At 60.9% G+C, this 15171-nt stretch overlaps 3 protein-coding genes, 1 long non-coding RNA gene, 3 other non-coding genes and 1 pseudogene across 7 annotated transcripts; 7 read left to right on the top strand and 1 right to left on the bottom strand.

The window, feature by feature from the left end:
* The first annotated feature begins 6 nt into the window (after positions 1-6).
* On the top strand, positions 7-6899 carry SENP3 (SUMO specific peptidase 3). Its single transcript, XM_077746656.1, has 11 exons — positions 7-39; positions 865-1590; positions 2389-2628; positions 2733-2844; positions 3316-3463; positions 3593-3640; positions 3983-4060; positions 5637-5774; positions 5938-6021; positions 6136-6186; positions 6624-6899. The coding sequence occupies exons 2-11, from the start codon at positions 876-878 to the stop codon at positions 6732-6734; spliced, it is 1725 nt and encodes a 574-aa protein (XP_077602782.1). The 5' UTR covers positions 7-39; positions 865-875; the 3' UTR covers positions 6735-6899.
* Positions 2043-3319, bottom strand: LOC144217130 (uncharacterized). The gene is made up of 2 exons (XR_013330840.1): positions 3127-3319; positions 2043-2954 (listed from the first exon to the last, which is right to left on the bottom strand). It is a non-coding gene; the product is annotated as an uncharacterized LOC144217130 (long non-coding RNA).
* A 1417-nt stretch (positions 6900-8316) lies between the features above and the next one.
* EIF4A1 (eukaryotic translation initiation factor 4A1) lies at positions 8317-12509 on the top strand. Its single transcript, XM_077746658.1, is given in 9 exon segments — positions 8317-8424; positions 8828-8960; positions 9395-9534; positions 10446-10614; positions 10926-11035; positions 11221-11380; positions 11383-11456; positions 11700-11779; positions 11865-12509. Coding segments are annotated over 9 exon segments (1035 nt in total). The 5' UTR covers positions 8317-8400; the 3' UTR covers positions 12010-12509.
* LOC144217356 (small nucleolar RNA SNORA48) lies at positions 8995-9129 on the top strand. The gene has a single exon (XR_013330887.1). It is a non-coding gene; the product is annotated as a small nucleolar RNA SNORA48 (small nucleolar RNA).
* LOC144217357 (small nucleolar RNA SNORA48) lies at positions 9848-9990 on the top strand (annotated as a pseudogene).
* On the top strand, positions 10703-10845 carry LOC144217360 (small nucleolar RNA SNORD10). Its single transcript, XR_013330890.1, has one exon. It is a non-coding gene; the product is annotated as a small nucleolar RNA SNORD10 (small nucleolar RNA).
* LOC144217349 (small nucleolar RNA SNORA67) lies at positions 11489-11628 on the top strand. The gene has a single exon (XR_013330881.1). It is a non-coding gene; the product is annotated as a small nucleolar RNA SNORA67 (small nucleolar RNA).
* A 147-nt stretch (positions 12510-12656) lies between the features above and the next one.
* Positions 12657-14666, top strand: CD68 (CD68 molecule). The gene is made up of 5 exons (XM_077746659.1): positions 12657-13141; positions 13221-13594; positions 13734-13853; positions 13910-14105; positions 14349-14666. Exons 1-5 carry the CDS (start codon positions 13093-13095, stop codon positions 14480-14482), a joined length of 873 nt encoding a protein of 290 aa, XP_077602785.1. The 5' UTR covers positions 12657-13092; the 3' UTR covers positions 14483-14666.
* The last annotated feature ends 505 nt before the right edge of the window (positions 14667-15171 follow it).

Genomic DNA, 15171 nt, shown 5'->3' with positions numbered 1-15171 from the left:
CCCGCTCTCGGGCCCGTCCGCCCGGCTTCCCCGCTCTCGGTGAGGACGCCCCCTGCCCTTCCCCCAGCCCTGCCGCGGCCTCTCCCATTCCTGGATCTCAGTCCCACCTAACCGGGGCCCAGCAGGCCCTCGAAGGGGCTTCTTCAGGCCCTCGGGCGCCGAACGGCCCGGGACCAAACCGGTGCGGGACGCATTCTGGCCCCCGGGAGCGGAGCAGGAGAGGGGGGTTGGGCCAACCGGGCTCCCTCGCGGCTCACTTCGGCCCCAGCGGCTCGATCCGGCTGCCTGGGCACCGATCGGGTTCTCTTTCAGTTTCCTTTGACATTCTTCCGTTTTCATCAGATGTTACTACCTGAACCGTAGCCCTGGGATCCCCGTTCTCTCCGGGGACCTCCCGAGACGACCCGGGCATGCCCGCACCCTCCCCTCCCCACCCCATTCATTCCGAGGTGGTGGAGAACTCTCTTCCCACTCTAAACCTCGGTTTCCCTGTGGAAGCTGTGTTCTCACGCATCTCTGTATCGTGTCAGGATTCTCCTGCTGAGCCATTTCCCTTACTAGGTTCTCGATTAGGATACCCCGGGTGGCATCGAACACTGAAAATACTGGATTTAACCTGGGGGGTCTGAGAAGTAAAGTGCCCGAGGCCTACTGCTTAGCTGTTGTCCCTTGCTCCGCTCTGGTTGGGGGAGAGATGATGGCATGGACCGTAAAGGGCCCTTTGTGGACTGTGTGAGTCGAAAAGATCAGAAATTAGGAGTTTTGCAGATTTTCTTCTTTTCTTAGGTCATTTGTATTTAATTCCAGAGGAGGAACTGGGATACAGGACGGTTGCGTTCTGACGCTCTAACCGTTGTTTTACAGGCTGCTGGAAGATGAAAGAGACTATACAAGGGACCGGGTCTTGGGGGCCTGAGCCTCCTGGACCTGGCATAGCCCCGGCTTACTCCAGTCCCAGGCGGGAGCGGCTTCGCTGGCCCCCACCCCCCAAACCCCGACTCAAATCAGGTGGAGGGTTTGGGCCAGACCCCGGGTCGGGGACCACAGTGGCAGCCAGGCGCCTCCCTGTCCCTCGGCCCTCCTTCGATGCCTCAGCTAGTGAAGAGGAGGAGGAAGAGGAGGAGGAGGAGGATGAAGATGAGGAAGAGGAAGTGGCAGCTTGGAGGCTGCCCCCCAGATGGGGTCAGCTGGGAGCCTCCCAGCGGCCTCGCCCTCCCCGCCCCACCCATCGGAAAACCTGCTCGCAGCGCCGCCGCAGAGCCATGAGAGCCTTCCGGATGCTGCTCTACTCAAAAAGCACCTCGCTGACATTCCACTGGAAGTTTTGGGGGCGCCACCGGGGCCGGCGGCGGAGCCTCGCACACCCCAAGAACCATCTTTCACCCCAGGAAGGGGGTGCGACGCCACAGGTGCCATCCCCCTGTTGTCGTTTTGACTCCCCTCGGGGGCCGCCGCCGCCCCGGCTCGGTCTGCTAGGTGCTCTCATGGCTGAGGATGGGGTGAGAGGGTCTCCACCGATGTCCTCTGGGCCCCCGGTGGAGGAAGACGGATTAAGGTGGACTCCAAAGTCTCCCCTGGATCCTGACTCCGGTAAGGTGGGAATGAGTGCGGGAAGGGTGGGGGGAGGGCTCAGACCCTGGCGGATGGGGAGCGTCTTGCTGCGGTGAGACCCGGGCCTCAGGAAGGCGGGACAGCAGAGCCAGGGGGTCCGGAATAGCTGTGAAATGTCTCAGGCCCCGCTCTGAGCGGGAACTGAGTCTGGGGAGATCGTCAAGGCTGGGTTACAGGGTCCCCGAGCCGAGCAGGTGTCCCACGTGCGGGTGAGGTCGGGAGATGTGGTTTCAGAAAGTTAGTCTCATCGTCCACGTAAACTCCCCCCGTCGTCTGGCCTTTCAGAATAAAGGGGCCCTGCGGGTGCGTCTGCAAAGGGCGCCGTCCTCCCCGCGCTGGGATGGGATTTTTCTGAGTAGTCCTCACCCGTGCAGTCGTGTGTGACGTTCCCACTCAGAATGTTTCCTTTGGAGACCCAGACGGTTTTGGGCTCCATTTTAATTAGTCGCGGGAGCCTTTATTGAGCCTTTACCGTGTGCTGTACTTGGGGCTCGGTAGACGGCGGTGATAAAGATCTGACGTGTCCCCCTCCCTGAATCTCAGTCTCTTCTTGCTTCCGTCCTGCGAGTAGCACCCCTTCTCCCCTGCCCTCCGTAGCCTCGGAGGCGCGCTTCTCTCAGCCTTTACGGTTCCCATTCGTTCCTTAGAGTTTATGTCGGTAGATTCCGTTTTGCTTCGTCCTCGTGGTCTCATAAGTCGTGTGTATCGTTTCACCTTCTCACTGTTCCTTGTTCTGAACCAGTGTCTCCCCCGCATCCTGTTTCCCCCGCGCTCTAGGCCTCCTCTCCTGTACTCTTCCCAATGGCTTTGGGGGACCACCCGGGTCGGAAGGGGAGCGAGGTCTGGCACCCCCCGACGCCAGCATCCTTATCAGCAACGTGTGCAGCATCGGGGACCACGTGGCCCAGGAGCTTTTCCAGGGCTCCGACCTGGGCCCTGCAGAGGGGGCGGAGCGGCCTGGGGAAAAGGCCGGCCAGCACAGCCCGCTGCGAGAGGAGCATGTGACCTGCGTGCAGAGTAAGGGAGCCCCGCCGGCCTGGGATGGCCTGCCCGTCTGCTCTCGGCCGGCGCCTAAGCTGAGGGCCGGAGGCCTCAGCGCGCCCCTCTCTCCCTCCTCTCAGGCATCTTGGATGAATTCCTTCAGATGTACGGCAGCCTCATCCCCCTCAGCACGGATGAGGTGGTGGAGAAGCTGGAGGACATCTTCCAGCAGGAGTTCTCCACGCCGTCCAGGTGAGGCCGGACAGAGGCGTCCTCAGGATGGGGCCGCGACGAGGGGCCGGGACGAATGCCGCCGCCTTTTCTCTCTCCCCGAGGGGTAGACTGGTGGGAGGAGGAGGGAGCTGGAACCGAGGGGGAGGACTCTGCAGGTGAGGCGCGANAGGGCTTGATCCCATGAACTGTGAGATCATGACCTGAGCCAAAATCAAGGGTTGGATGCTTAACTAACCGTCCTCCCCTCCGGCCCCCCCCCCCCCCCCCCCTCCCCTGTGCACTGATGAGGGCGGTGCTTACCCGAGACCCTGAAATACGCTCCGTGTTCATGTGCCTCGTTCTGGGGAGCGGGCACTGCAGCGGGCCCTCGGGCGGATACGTGAGCCCTGACGAGGACTAGGTGAAACAGATCCTTATTCTGGGTAGCAGAGGGTCCTCTGTATGCCCTGGGCCCCTCGTCCCTTGTGACTCTGCCCTTGGCCTACTCAGGAAGGGCCTGGTGCTGCAGCTGATCCAGTCATACCAGCGGATGCCGGGCAACGCCATGGTGAGGGGCTTCCGGGTGGCCTACAAGCGGCACGTGCTGACGATGGATGACCTGGGGACCTTGTACGGACAGAACTGGCTCAACGACCAGGTGAGGAGGGGTGGAGGAACGGGCCTCAAAGGGGATTTGGGGCGCAGGGTGTCTGGGGCCCTCTGCTTGGGGGAGCCCTGTGACCATGCTGCACCCCTCATGGCAAGTTGTATCCTGTCTTCTCTGCAGGTGATGAACATGTACGGAGACCTGGTCATGGACACGGTTCCTGAGAAGGTAGGTCTGCCCCGGGCACTCCGGTCCCCAGGAGGGGTGCTGCGGTGCCGAGCAGCTGGGTTAGCCCCGTGGGTGCGGCCCGCATTACACAAGGAGGCTGTGTGTTTCAGGGGAGGCGGTGGAAGGCACTCGGGTAAATCCAGACCTGTCCCGTCAGCCCCGTCGGCAGTGGTTGTCCCTGTGGCTGACCCCACAGGTGGGGGATGGGCAGCAGGGAGAGAACTGGGGTTTTGCCTCAATGAACTGGACTGGAGGCTGTTGAAACTGGCCCCTGGAGCCATCGGGACGCGGCGGGCGGGCCCGGGCTCGGCTAACTCCGGCTCCGCTGTGTCGTCGGCCCAGGTGCACTTCTTCAACAGCTTCTTCTACGACAAGCTCCGCACCAGGGGCTACGACGGGGTGAAAAGGTGGACCAAAAACGTGAGTTGTCCGTTCACAGCTGCTCGGGGGACACCCTTGCCCGTACAGCAGTGAAGTCTGCTTCCCAGGGGCCCTTTCCCCAAGCCCGCTCACTCAGGCCCCCACAGATTAGGGGTCTGCTGTGTGTGCGGTGCTGTTGTGGGGACTGAAGACTCGGTGGGAAGGAACATGTGCTGCCCTGTGCGGTGTGAACAAGGAAGCTGAGTTTCAGCCGGTGCCGGGTGCCGTGAATGAGTCACGAGGGAGACGCGGCAGTATGGGCCATGCGTCCTCTCGCTGGGGTGGCCCGGAGAGGCCTCTCTTCGCTGAGCCCGGAATGGCGTGGGCCAGCCACGTGCGGCTCTGGGGCACGAGTGGGTTAGGCAAAGGGGGTAGCAGGTACTCGGGACGCGAGGCGGGAGTGTTTGGGACACAGAAGGCCCACAGCGGGGTGCGGCGGGTTGGAGCAGAGTGAGCCGAGGGACGGGGATCAGAAGTTGGGCCAGAGAGTCGACTGCATGCGGCCTGGAGGATGGGGTGAGGAGGCCGGCCCTGCCCGTGCGCGTTGAGAAGCCACTGACGAGTTTTAGGCCGGCTGGGAAGCGCCTCCCGTTTGACGTAGATCGGAAGTGGGGCGAGTGGAAGCAGACGGACGAGGCGGCGAGCACAGGCCAGACAGACACTCGGCCAGGCCGCTGAGGGAGGAGCAGGAGCCCCCTCTGGGGTGGGTTTTGCAGGTAGAACCCGTAGTGCTTTCTGACGGGTCGGGCGTGGGGACGAAGAGAAGCTCGGAATCGGGGTGATGGCTGTGTTTGTAGCGGACGTCACTGCGGAAAACAACTAGGAGGGAGCAGGCTTGGTGAGGGGGAAAAATAGTTCTTTTCTCCTCTCGTTAGTTTCCCTGCCCTGCAGTTCAAAGGCCAGGAGATGTTTACAGTGAGGTGGGGCCGCGGGCTCCAGCGTCTCTTAGATTCTGTCCCCCGGTTGAGGAGCGCACGCCCTCCCGGGAGAGGTGGGGTGATGCACAGAGAAAGGACTTGGCCTTCTCCATACTTACCTCTGAATCCCACTTCTGCCTCTTCTGTGACCTTCGGCGAGCTGCCTTAGCTCCTGAGCTGCGGTTTCTTCCCTGTCAGATTGAAGCAGAGAACTTCCTCATAGGATTGTCGTGTGAACCGACGGACCCCGTGCTGGGTACCCGATGTTGTCCTTAGTGGGACTTCGTTCTCAAAACAAACAGGAGGTTGGGGCTCTTATTTCCAGCCTCTTACAGGAGAACTGAGGCGTACAGAGAGGGGCCCGCCCATGGCCACGAGCTAGTAAAGTGAGGAGGGTCTGGGCCCAGACTGCCGAGCCAGGCTCCTTAGCTGCTGAGCACTCAGACCGTCAATGTGTGCAGAGTCCCTGGGCCATCCTGGGCTCTCAGGGGTGTGCTCCAATGCTGCCCCTCTGACCTGCCTCCCGGCGGGGGGCTGGGCCTGGGGGGCGCCCCCGCCGTGGCTCTCTGCCTGCCCCTCCACCCCTCTCGTGACCCCCCTCGTGACGGTAGGCGGGGCTCTCGTGCCATCTGACCGGGCCCCCGGCACGGCCCCCGCAGGTGGACATCTTCAACAAGGAGCTACTGCTGATCCCCATCCACCTGGAGGTGCACTGGTCCCTCATCTCTGTGGACGTGAGGCGCCGCACCATCACCTACTTTGACTCGCAGCGCACCCTGAACCGCCGCTGCCCCAAGGTCCGGCAGGGAAGGAGGGAGGCGGGAGGCGTTGGGAGGGGGAGGGGAGTCCGGTGGCGGGGCACTCTAGGCCGAAAGGGGGGCTTGGTGTCTGTGAGCGCCGCACCCTGGGCTCACGCGGGAGACCCAGGGCATCACCTCTTCCTCTTCGCCATCCGCACAGCATATTGCCAAGTATCTACAGGCAGAGGCCGTGAAGAAAGACCGGCTGGATTTCCACCAGGGCTGGAAAGGTTACTTCAAAATGGTGAGTTTCTAGAGGGCAGGGTCGGGGTGGTGATTGAGGGAAGGCCGGAGGCCAAAGTTGAGGCCACACCCCTAGGAGCCTCCGGGTTGAAGGGCCCACCTTCTCCTTCCCTAGAACGTGGCCAGGCAGAATAATGACAGTGACTGCGGTGCCTTTGTGTTACAGGTAAGCAGGTGGCCTTTGGGGTAAGGTTGGGTGGCAGGAGGAGGGAGGCTGTTCTGCGCCCCCCGCACCCCCCATTTGGCTCACAGCCCCTTGCAGAGCAGGGAGTAACCTTACGTGTCAGGATGCGGAAACGCGGGTTTTGCTGGGCCTCTCCTGGCTTCCCCATCCCACATCGGGACGCTGCTCTTGGTCCTTGGTCTCTGGCCCCTGATAAGAGCTGCCTCCCGACCGCCAATGCAGAGTATTTTCTCTTAACACTGGGTGTTTCAGGTACCAAGAGCAATGACTCGAGGGTCCGACTTTGAGCCCCCTCGGCTCCCTTTCTTTGTGAAATGTGGATGTTCTCTGAAAGTTCCAGGGAGGGCTGTCGCTTCTGTGAGGGTGGAGCACGGGCCCCGCTGGGGAGGATGCTCACGGCCTGCTTTGTTAACACCCAGTACTGCAAGCACCTGGCCCTGGCCCAGCCCTTCAGCTTCACCCAGCAGGACATGCCCAAACTTCGTCGGCAGATCTACAAGGAGCTGTGTCACTGCAAACTCACTGTGTGAGCCTCGTATCCCAGGCCTCAAGCCCATTCACGGACGGGCGTGGGGACATGGGGGACCCCTCCTTCCCCAGAAACTCCCATTCCTTCCCTCTCTTGCCTCTCCCACCCGATTCCCTTTGGTTTTTCATATTTAAATGTTTTAATGGAGTTCTGTATTTTTTTTTTTCTTTTGAGAGAATACCTGTTGATTTCTGATGTTCAGGGGGTGGCCGTGGAAAAGCCTCTTGTTCCCTCTGCAGTGGGGGAGCCTGGCGGTGCGGTCTGGGTGGGGCAGTCACCCCCCTTCCGTGGGCAGGGGCAGGGGCAGGAAAATCTGTACCGGGGGTGGTGGGCGGGAGAAGGGATTCCTGCCTGCCAGATCTTTAAACTTTTTTTTATACATATATATAAACGCCACGGCCCTGCTCTGGTCAATAAAGGATCCTTTGGAGATACACAGTGGTGGTCTTCCTTAAGAGGCCTCAGCCTAGTGGATATGCTAGCCCTCAGGCTTTGATGCAGCAGTCCCTTAACAGGGACTCCTCTTTCACGGGTGTGGAGGTCGCAGCCTTCCCCCCCCTGGCTCGTTGGCCCGCACCCTGTCTGCATCATCCCTAAAGAGCTCCCCGGTGACGGCCCTGAGGGAGCTTTGAGAGGTGCTGGAGCTGGGGAACAGGACACTTAAGGGAGGCGGCCAAGATCGCTAGATGCCGGGGAAGCCATCCCTGCCCGTCCCTGGGGCACCAGGAACCCTACCGCCGGATCCCATCACCCCCAGTGCCCCCGGGGCGGGGCGGGGCGGTATCCGATCTACCTTTGCTGCAGGAGGGAACGAAATAGAATGTGGGTCCAGGGCAGACCCAGGACTGAGGCGAAGGGAAGCAGCGGTCTCGGGAGCCCGGAAGTCCCTGGAGGCTGAAACCTCGCCCCTCTCGAGTGATAGGGCCCGCTGGGCCACATGACCAGGGCGCTCTCGCCTCCGCACGTGTAGGGGCGCTGGGCCCCAAAATGGCTGCCAGACCTCGAGGCCCGACTCCCATATGTCACTTCCGCACCGGCGAGAAAGGCGGGCCCTACAGCCAATGGGGCCGCGGGGCGGGTCTTCCCCTTGACAAGCGCTCAGGCTATCCAATGGCGGNAGCCCGCTTCGCTTCTCAGTGTTGTGCAATCTCCCCCTTCGCTAGCTCGGCTGGGGCTCATTGTGCGCGAGGCCGCCACCGCCCGCGGCCTCCCACATCCGGGCACCGCGAGGGGGGGAGACGGGCTGGAGGGGGGGGGGGAGGGCGCGGGGGGGGNGAGCATCAGGGAGGTGCGGGGCGGGACTTCCGGCGCGCCGGGGCCGCGGTGGGAGGTGCACGCGCTCGGACTCGGAGCGGCCCGGCCCGGGACACGTGGGCCCGGCCGCGGAGACCACCCCAGGGCCCCCGGAAGCTCGGCGGCGTTCCTTCCAGCCTGCGGGCCTTCGGGGAGGATCGGCCCCTCGGTGTTGGGGGCAGAGGCCTGACTCTGTTGTAAATCGAGTACTGTGTCTCCTGGGAAGCGGTGGGGTCGGGTCGGGAAGCGTGGGCTGAGGGCATCGTGTGAGGCTGGTTTCTGGTAGGAAGAGCCTGGTCGTCGGGACTTCCGGCGTCTCAGTCGGCCTGCTTCTACTTTAAACCAACAGATCCAGAGACAATGGCCCCGATGGGATGGAGCCCGAAGGCGTCATCGAGGTGAGATTGGACCCCTGGGCCATTGTCCTTCGTGTCTGGGGAAGGCAGTTGTCTCCTGGTTTCTGGGTGCTGCTTGCCTAATTGCCAAGTGGACGGTCCCTTCCACCCCCCATCCTGAATCCCTTCCAGTGATTTGTTACAAATAGGGCCGGCCCCAGGGTGTGTGTGAGTGAAACCCGTCCTTCCTGTGGAGTTTGGTTCGTGCTACACTGTCTGGCCACTCCTTTTATAAGTGGACTGGTCCCTTAGAGTGACTTTCCAAATCACATAGGGCCAGCCGGCTCCCCCGGAGGGAGGAGAGGCCTGGGCTGTGGCGCTTTGGTGCAGGTTTCAGGCCCTATTTGCTCCAGTGCTGGGATCCAGCGTCCCCTTCCTGCTTTGTGAATCTCCTTGCGCCCCACAGAGTAACTGGAATGAGATCGTTGACAGCTTTGACGACATGAACCTCTCCGAGTCTCTGCTCCGGGGCATCTATGCCTATGGTTTCGAGAAGCCTTCTGCCATCCAGCAGCGAGCCATTCTTCCTTGTATCAAGGGTAAGATTCTTCCGCCCCAGAACGAGTTCTTGACGGTCCCTGATCTGGGTAGAGTGGCATCTGGTCAGTGGTGCTAGCCTCATATCAGTCTGGGGCAAAGCAATTCCTTGTTTATCCCAGCTTGGCTTTCAGTCTGTGCCGGTGCCTGGTTCATGCCCTGGACACACGGGTTGCTGGTTGGAGGTCAGTGAGGTGGCATTTTAGCCGGTTCTTGACTACTGTTTGTATTTTTTAGGTCAGAGGTCAGCCTTGGGGTGTCCTAAATGAGTTAATAGTCTGAGTTCCTGTCTAGATGTTCCCGTTTGGGCACCAGGTGGTTGTGGGATGAAGTCTGAGGCACTTCGCTCTTACCAAGTGCTTGTTAAGCAGAGCCTCGAACGCCTCGTGATCCCAAAATGTACGTACTCATGTCCGGTTTCTCCTGATCTGTTTAGGTTACGACGTGATCGCTCAAGCCCAATCCGGGACTGGGAAAACAGCCACTTTTGCCATATCAATTCTGCAACAGATTGAATTGGATCTAAAGGCTACACAGGCCTTGGTCCTGGCACCTACTAGAGAGCTGGCTCAGCAGGTGAGTGTGCAGCTTCCCTCCCCTGGTGGCAGCCAGGGTTAAGGTCAATGCGAAGCATGACCAAAAAATCTCAGAGGTGTGCTCCCTAAGAAGCAGCACCGCTTCGGGAGAACTGAAGCCACGGGGCAGAGATGCTCTAAGGAAAAGGAGCCAAGGACTTCTGGATCTCTGAAGGCTGGTTGGGGTTAATTATATGTCTTCTCCTAACCAAACAATAAGCATCCTTTTCTCCACCCATTTCCTGAGTCCAAGGAAGAGGCTGCTAGGTGGGGCCCAGCTCGTTGAGCAAGTTTGGTGGCTGTTTTATGGACAAACCCCCTGGCAATGGGCAAAGAGACACCTCGGCGATGGTGGTGCTCTTATATCAGCCTGGGGCAGAGCAGACGCAGTCCTTTGTTCATCCTAGCTTGATGCCTGGGTTGGTGGCCAGAGCTGTTTCATGCCTGGGGCACATTAATCCTAACGATAGACTTTCTTGGGGTCTTTGAGGAGAATCAGAAATACAAGTCTTTTAGGAAGTTCGTTTTGAACACTCTGGGGAAATAACAGGATGATTGTGTACTAACTCCTGGTTAAGGCAAAGTAAGTAAAGAAACTCTAGAAGGGATTCCTTAGGGCATCAGCGTACAGAGGGAACACATTCTGTAGCACAGATTTGGTGGCAGGACAACAGAGGTCATCCCGTTCGCTAAGCTGGTCGCTTTGAGATCTAATGAATGGGTCACTTTTGGCGTGAATCCTTGTATGTTTCACAAGTTCAGATCCCGAGTCTGCCACTTCTTGGCAGGGTGGTCTTGTATCTGCCTCAGTTTCTTGTCTGGAAAGCGAGTTTAGCAGCGCAGGTCTGATTTGGAGAGAACTGATTTCCACTGGGGGCCTGGCACATACGGGGTTTTTTCCTCTGGGTTCAGATACAGAAGGTAGTCATGGCGTTAGGAGATTACATGGGTGCCTCCTGCCACGCCTGCATCGGAGGGACCAACGTACGTGCTGAGGTGCAGAAGCTTCAGATGGAAGCACCCCATATCATCGTGGGGACCCCGGGACGTGTGTTCGACATGCTTAACCGGAGATACCTGTGTGAGTGTCCACCTTCTCCCCGACTTCCCCGTTCTCCCCCGATGACCACCTCGGTCCTCGGCCGTCCCTTTCCGCCCGTGGAATAGCTGCTCTGTGATGAACCCATGCGTGTCATCTGAGCCCGGCTTGGCTCCCGCCTTAGCCCGGGGAGTGTTCTACTTCCCAGGTCTGTTGCCTGGCCCGGCATGGGGAGGGGGTCGGGCAGAGGATCAGCCTTTGTATTCTGAGAGCAGACCTGCCCCCTGTTCTCTCTTGGGAGAGCGGAGTCTGATTTCACAGCGTTTAACGTTCCGGCGCGTTTCTCCCCGTAGCGCCCAAATACATCAAGATGTTCGTGCTGGACGAAGCTGACGAAATGTTAAGCCGCGGGTTCAAGGACCAGATCTATGACATATTCCAGAAGCTCAACAGTAACACCCAGGTGAGAAAGCGGGTTGGGGCTTGTGCCAGTGTGGTGGGGGGGGGGAGGTAGGACAGCCACAGCAGGCGCCACGGGAACGGCAGGAACTCGCGGGGTCTCGCCTCGGGCCTAGGATTTGGGGGGCAGTGGGGAAGGGGGCGGCCTCGTGGGAGGTCCCCTGCCCCGAGCCTTCTTGTCTCCCTTAGGTGGTCTTGCTGTCCGCTACGATGCCTTCCGACGTGCTTGAGGTGACCAAGAAGTTCATGAGGGACCCCATTCGAATTCTGGTCAAGAAGGAGGAGCTGACCCTGGAGGGCATCCGCCAGTTCTACATCAACGTGGAGCGAGAGGTGGGGCCCGGTGCAGGNAAAAGGAGCGAGACGTTATCATGAGGGAGTTCCGCTCGGGCTCCAGCAGAGTACTCATCACCACCGACCTGCTGGTGAGTAGCAGGCGGGGAAGGAGGAAGGGCAAGTCCAAGGTGATTCCCTCTCCGAGGGGCCTGCCCGTGCCCTCCTCCGGAAAGTAGCAGCTTGGGACAGGACGTGGCACGCCCGAGGCCGCGGCGGGCGTGGACGCTGGTGTCCTCTGCCTGCCTCCGGCTGCCCACACTTGTCCCCAGTCCCTTGTGGACGGGGCGTCCCCTTCCCGTTCCCGCGCTGAAGCCGCCCTCTCCTTGGCCCAGGCCCGAGGCATTGACGTGCAGCAGGTGTCCCTAGTCATCAACTACGACCTTCCCACCAACAGGGAGAACTACATCCACAGGTAAGCGCCCGCTCCCTCTGCTCCCCGAGCCGCGCCTCCCGCCTACCCCCCTTTCCTTCATTGGGACGCGCCCCGTTTCCCACAGAATCGGTCGCGGTGGCCGGTTCGGCCGAAAGGGTGTGGCCATCAACATGGTGACGGAAGAAGACAAGAGAACCCTGCGCGACATCGAGACCTTCTACAACACGTCCATTGAGGAGATGCCCCTCAACGTTGCCGACCTCATCTGAGGGGCTGCCCGGCCCCACCCAGGGCTCCGTCCTTGGGGGGCTGAGGAGGAGCAGAGGGGGGAGGGAAGGGAGCCAAGGGATGGACATCTTGTCATTTTTTTTTCTTTTTTTTTTTTTCTTTGAATAAATGTCACTTTTTGAGGCAAAAGAAGGAACCGTGAACATTTTAGACACCCTTTTCTTTGGGGCAGATTCCTGCCCCAGGCGCCGTCTCTTCTCCCAAAAACACTAATCCATCTCCATAACCCAGTCAACCTCCAAACCCCAGAGGCTCTGCCCTGCCCGGCCGGCCTCTCCGAAGAGGACGCAAGGGGCTGGTAGTGTCAACCTCACTGACCTGGACCAAATCTGGAGCGCCCTTGAGTTACGTGGCCCAAGGGGTTGTCCCCAGGTGGGGGAGCAGGGGAGAGAAAATGGTAGCCATTTTTACATTGTTTTGTATAGTATTTATTGATTCAGGAAACAAACACAAAATTCTGAATAAAATTACTTGGAAACTGCCTGCTGGGCTCCTCACTTTCTTGCCTCCCCTCCCCTCCCCACCTGTCACTGGGTGCGTCTCCTTCCCCTGTGCTGCTCCTGTGGGACACCCGGGAAATGGTCACAATGACTGCATAACGTGACCCCTCGGTAAGGGGCTGGGCATGGGCACCATCACAAGTGCCTCACGTGTCTCCCAAGAGGAAGTGACAGATGGAAGAGGGAGGGAGAACCTTCCAGAACCCACGGGACCCCCTTCCTGGGGGGGGGGGAGGAGGGAGGTCTCCCCACTGGTTCCCTTGGGACCCCTCCCCTCCCAGGGCTCTGCTAAAGCAGACCAGTGAGTCCCCAAGACCAGCGGCCCCCAAACAAAACGCCAGTGGTGCCAGGGCCAAACCCCTAACTTTGTGACAACAGTTCGGTGACTAAGTGGTTGGTGGCTGGGGCTGAGGTGCCTGAGTCAGGTTGGGGACAGCCGCTCTCAGCTGCAGCAAGTCAGCCGCTTAATTCCTCCTTTCCCAAGAGACAGTGGAGGGAAGAGGGTTCGGCGAGCAGCTAGTTCTGACGCCCCTACGCAGACCGACTGGGTGCGGCCGCCCTACCATGAGGCTGGTGGTGGTTTTCTTGGGGGCCTTGCTGGGGCTTCTAGCGGGTAAGGACCCAGGCCCGGAGGGGAGGGGCCCTAGGGGGAGAGCTGTGGGCCGCTAACCAGTCTGTTCCTCTGCCCAAAGCCCAGGGGACACAGAACGGCTGTCCTCACAAAAAATCAGCCACTCTGCTGCCATCCTTCACGGTNACCACCCACAGAGCCACCACGCCGGCCACCACCAGCCACGAGGCCACGACGGCCGGCCACCATGCCACCACCACCCCCAGCCACGGAAACGCCACTGTCAACCCGACAATGAGCAACAGCACGGCCACCAGCCCGAGAGCTCCCACCAGTACCCCACAGCCAGGACCGCCTCCACCCCCTCCAAGTCCGAGCCCAGGCTCCAAGGGCGCCGTAGGAGACTACATGTGGGCTAACGGCTCCCAGCCCTGCGTCCGGCTCCAAGCCCAGATCCGGATCGGAATCCTGTACCCGACCCAGGGCGGAGGAGAGGTAAAGTGCGAGGACCCTGGACACAAGGGGAGGCCGGTGAGGCCGCGGCTCAGACAGAAAAGGGGAGAAGGGCGCCGGGTGGCATGAAGGGGACCTGGGGCCGCACGTTAGGTCTTACGAAACCGCTGATCTCCTGCAGGCCTGGGGCACCTCTGTGCTGAACCCCAACAAAACCACGGCGCAGGGGGGCTGTGAGGGTGCCCACCCCCACCTGCTTCTCTCCTTCCCCTACGGACAGCTCAGCTTTGGATTCGAGCAGGTACTGTGCCCTCACCANGGGGGAGCCTGGGCCGAGGGGTGGGGACGCGGACCCAGCGCCGACCCGGGCTCACTCTTCCAGAGTGGACCTTCTCCGTCGAGAACGCATCCCTTCGAGCTCTGCGGGCCCCCCTGGGCCAGAGCCTCAGCTGCGGGAACGCGAGCGTCACTCTGTCCCCAGCGCTGCGCCTCGACCTGCTGCACCTGAAGCTCCAGGCTGCCCGGCTGCCACCCTCGGGGGCCTTTGGGCCAAGTAAGAACTATCTGCCTCCCACTAGGGTCCCGCTGCGCTGACCGCCCACCCTGGGCCTCGCGCCTCCCCTCCCCTCCCCTCCCCTTTATGACCACAGAGCCGCTGGCCTCCCTCTGCAAGGCTTTGCCCCCTTGTCCCCTTTTACTGGCTGCTCAGAGGCTGCTCGGGGAGCTCCTCCCTGTCCCCTGCCTCCCCCCTCCCCCAGCACCACCGCCACGCCGACTTGCCCTCCCCTCCCGCCAGGTTTCCCCTGTCCCAGCGACCACGTCCTCCTGCTGCCCCTCCTCATCGGCGTCGCCTCCCTCGGCCTCCTCGCCCTGGTGCTCGCCGCGCTCTGCGTCGTCCGGAGACGCCCACCCGCCTACCAGCCCCTCTGAGCTCGTGGCCCCAACACGGGACCCCGGGGCCCCCTCATTTCTCCCAAAAGTTGCCTCCCCTTCCCTCTCGCTCTTCAGGAACAGGACTGCAGTCCGGGAGGGACGAGGGGACAGGGGTTTATGCGATGTGACAAGTCTCTCCTCCCTGGTCCCCAGAAAAATAAAACCTGCTCCGACCTCTGTCCTTGGTTTCCCATCCTCTTACGGCCGGAGTTTCCTGTCCCGCAGCTTTCTGCGCCTTCCACGCTTGAATCTCTGGGAGCCAGGCCGCTAGCAAGGGACGAAAACACACGAGTGACCACATGCCCAGGAGGGTTCACACCCCGCCCCCCCCAGCCTGGCACAGCTGGCGGAGGGTCTCTGCCTCCACCCCTGCCTCCTCCTCTTCCGGGCCTCTGGCTGCCTTCTCTGGGTCCTCCACCCTCCAGTCCTGTTCAGCAACTACAGGTGAGCAGGTAGCAACAGCTGACCCGTATGGGCGGGAAGGTCACACCTGTGTCAGTTCCTTTCTGCAGGCTCCTTAGCAACGAGAACGCTCGGCTCTGCCCTCCCTGCCTCCCCCCCCACCAATCCTCACTGCACCAGGGATCCTGCGCTGTCACCTGCAAAGTGTTGCATCAGCCCTGACAGCTGTGGGTACTCTGACCGGCACCTGCAAGTTCCCTCTGTGCTCCTGGGGACAACACCCC

This window comes from Crocuta crocuta, unplaced genomic scaffold, assembly GCF_008692635.1.
Source record: "Crocuta crocuta isolate KB4526 unplaced genomic scaffold, BGI_CrCroc_1.0 scaffold139, whole genome shotgun sequence".
Lineage (NCBI taxonomy): Eukaryota > Metazoa > Chordata > Mammalia > Carnivora > Hyaenidae > Crocuta > Crocuta crocuta.
Note: the sequence above shows the minus strand (reverse complement) of the source record. Positions and strands in the feature narration are given on the sequence as shown.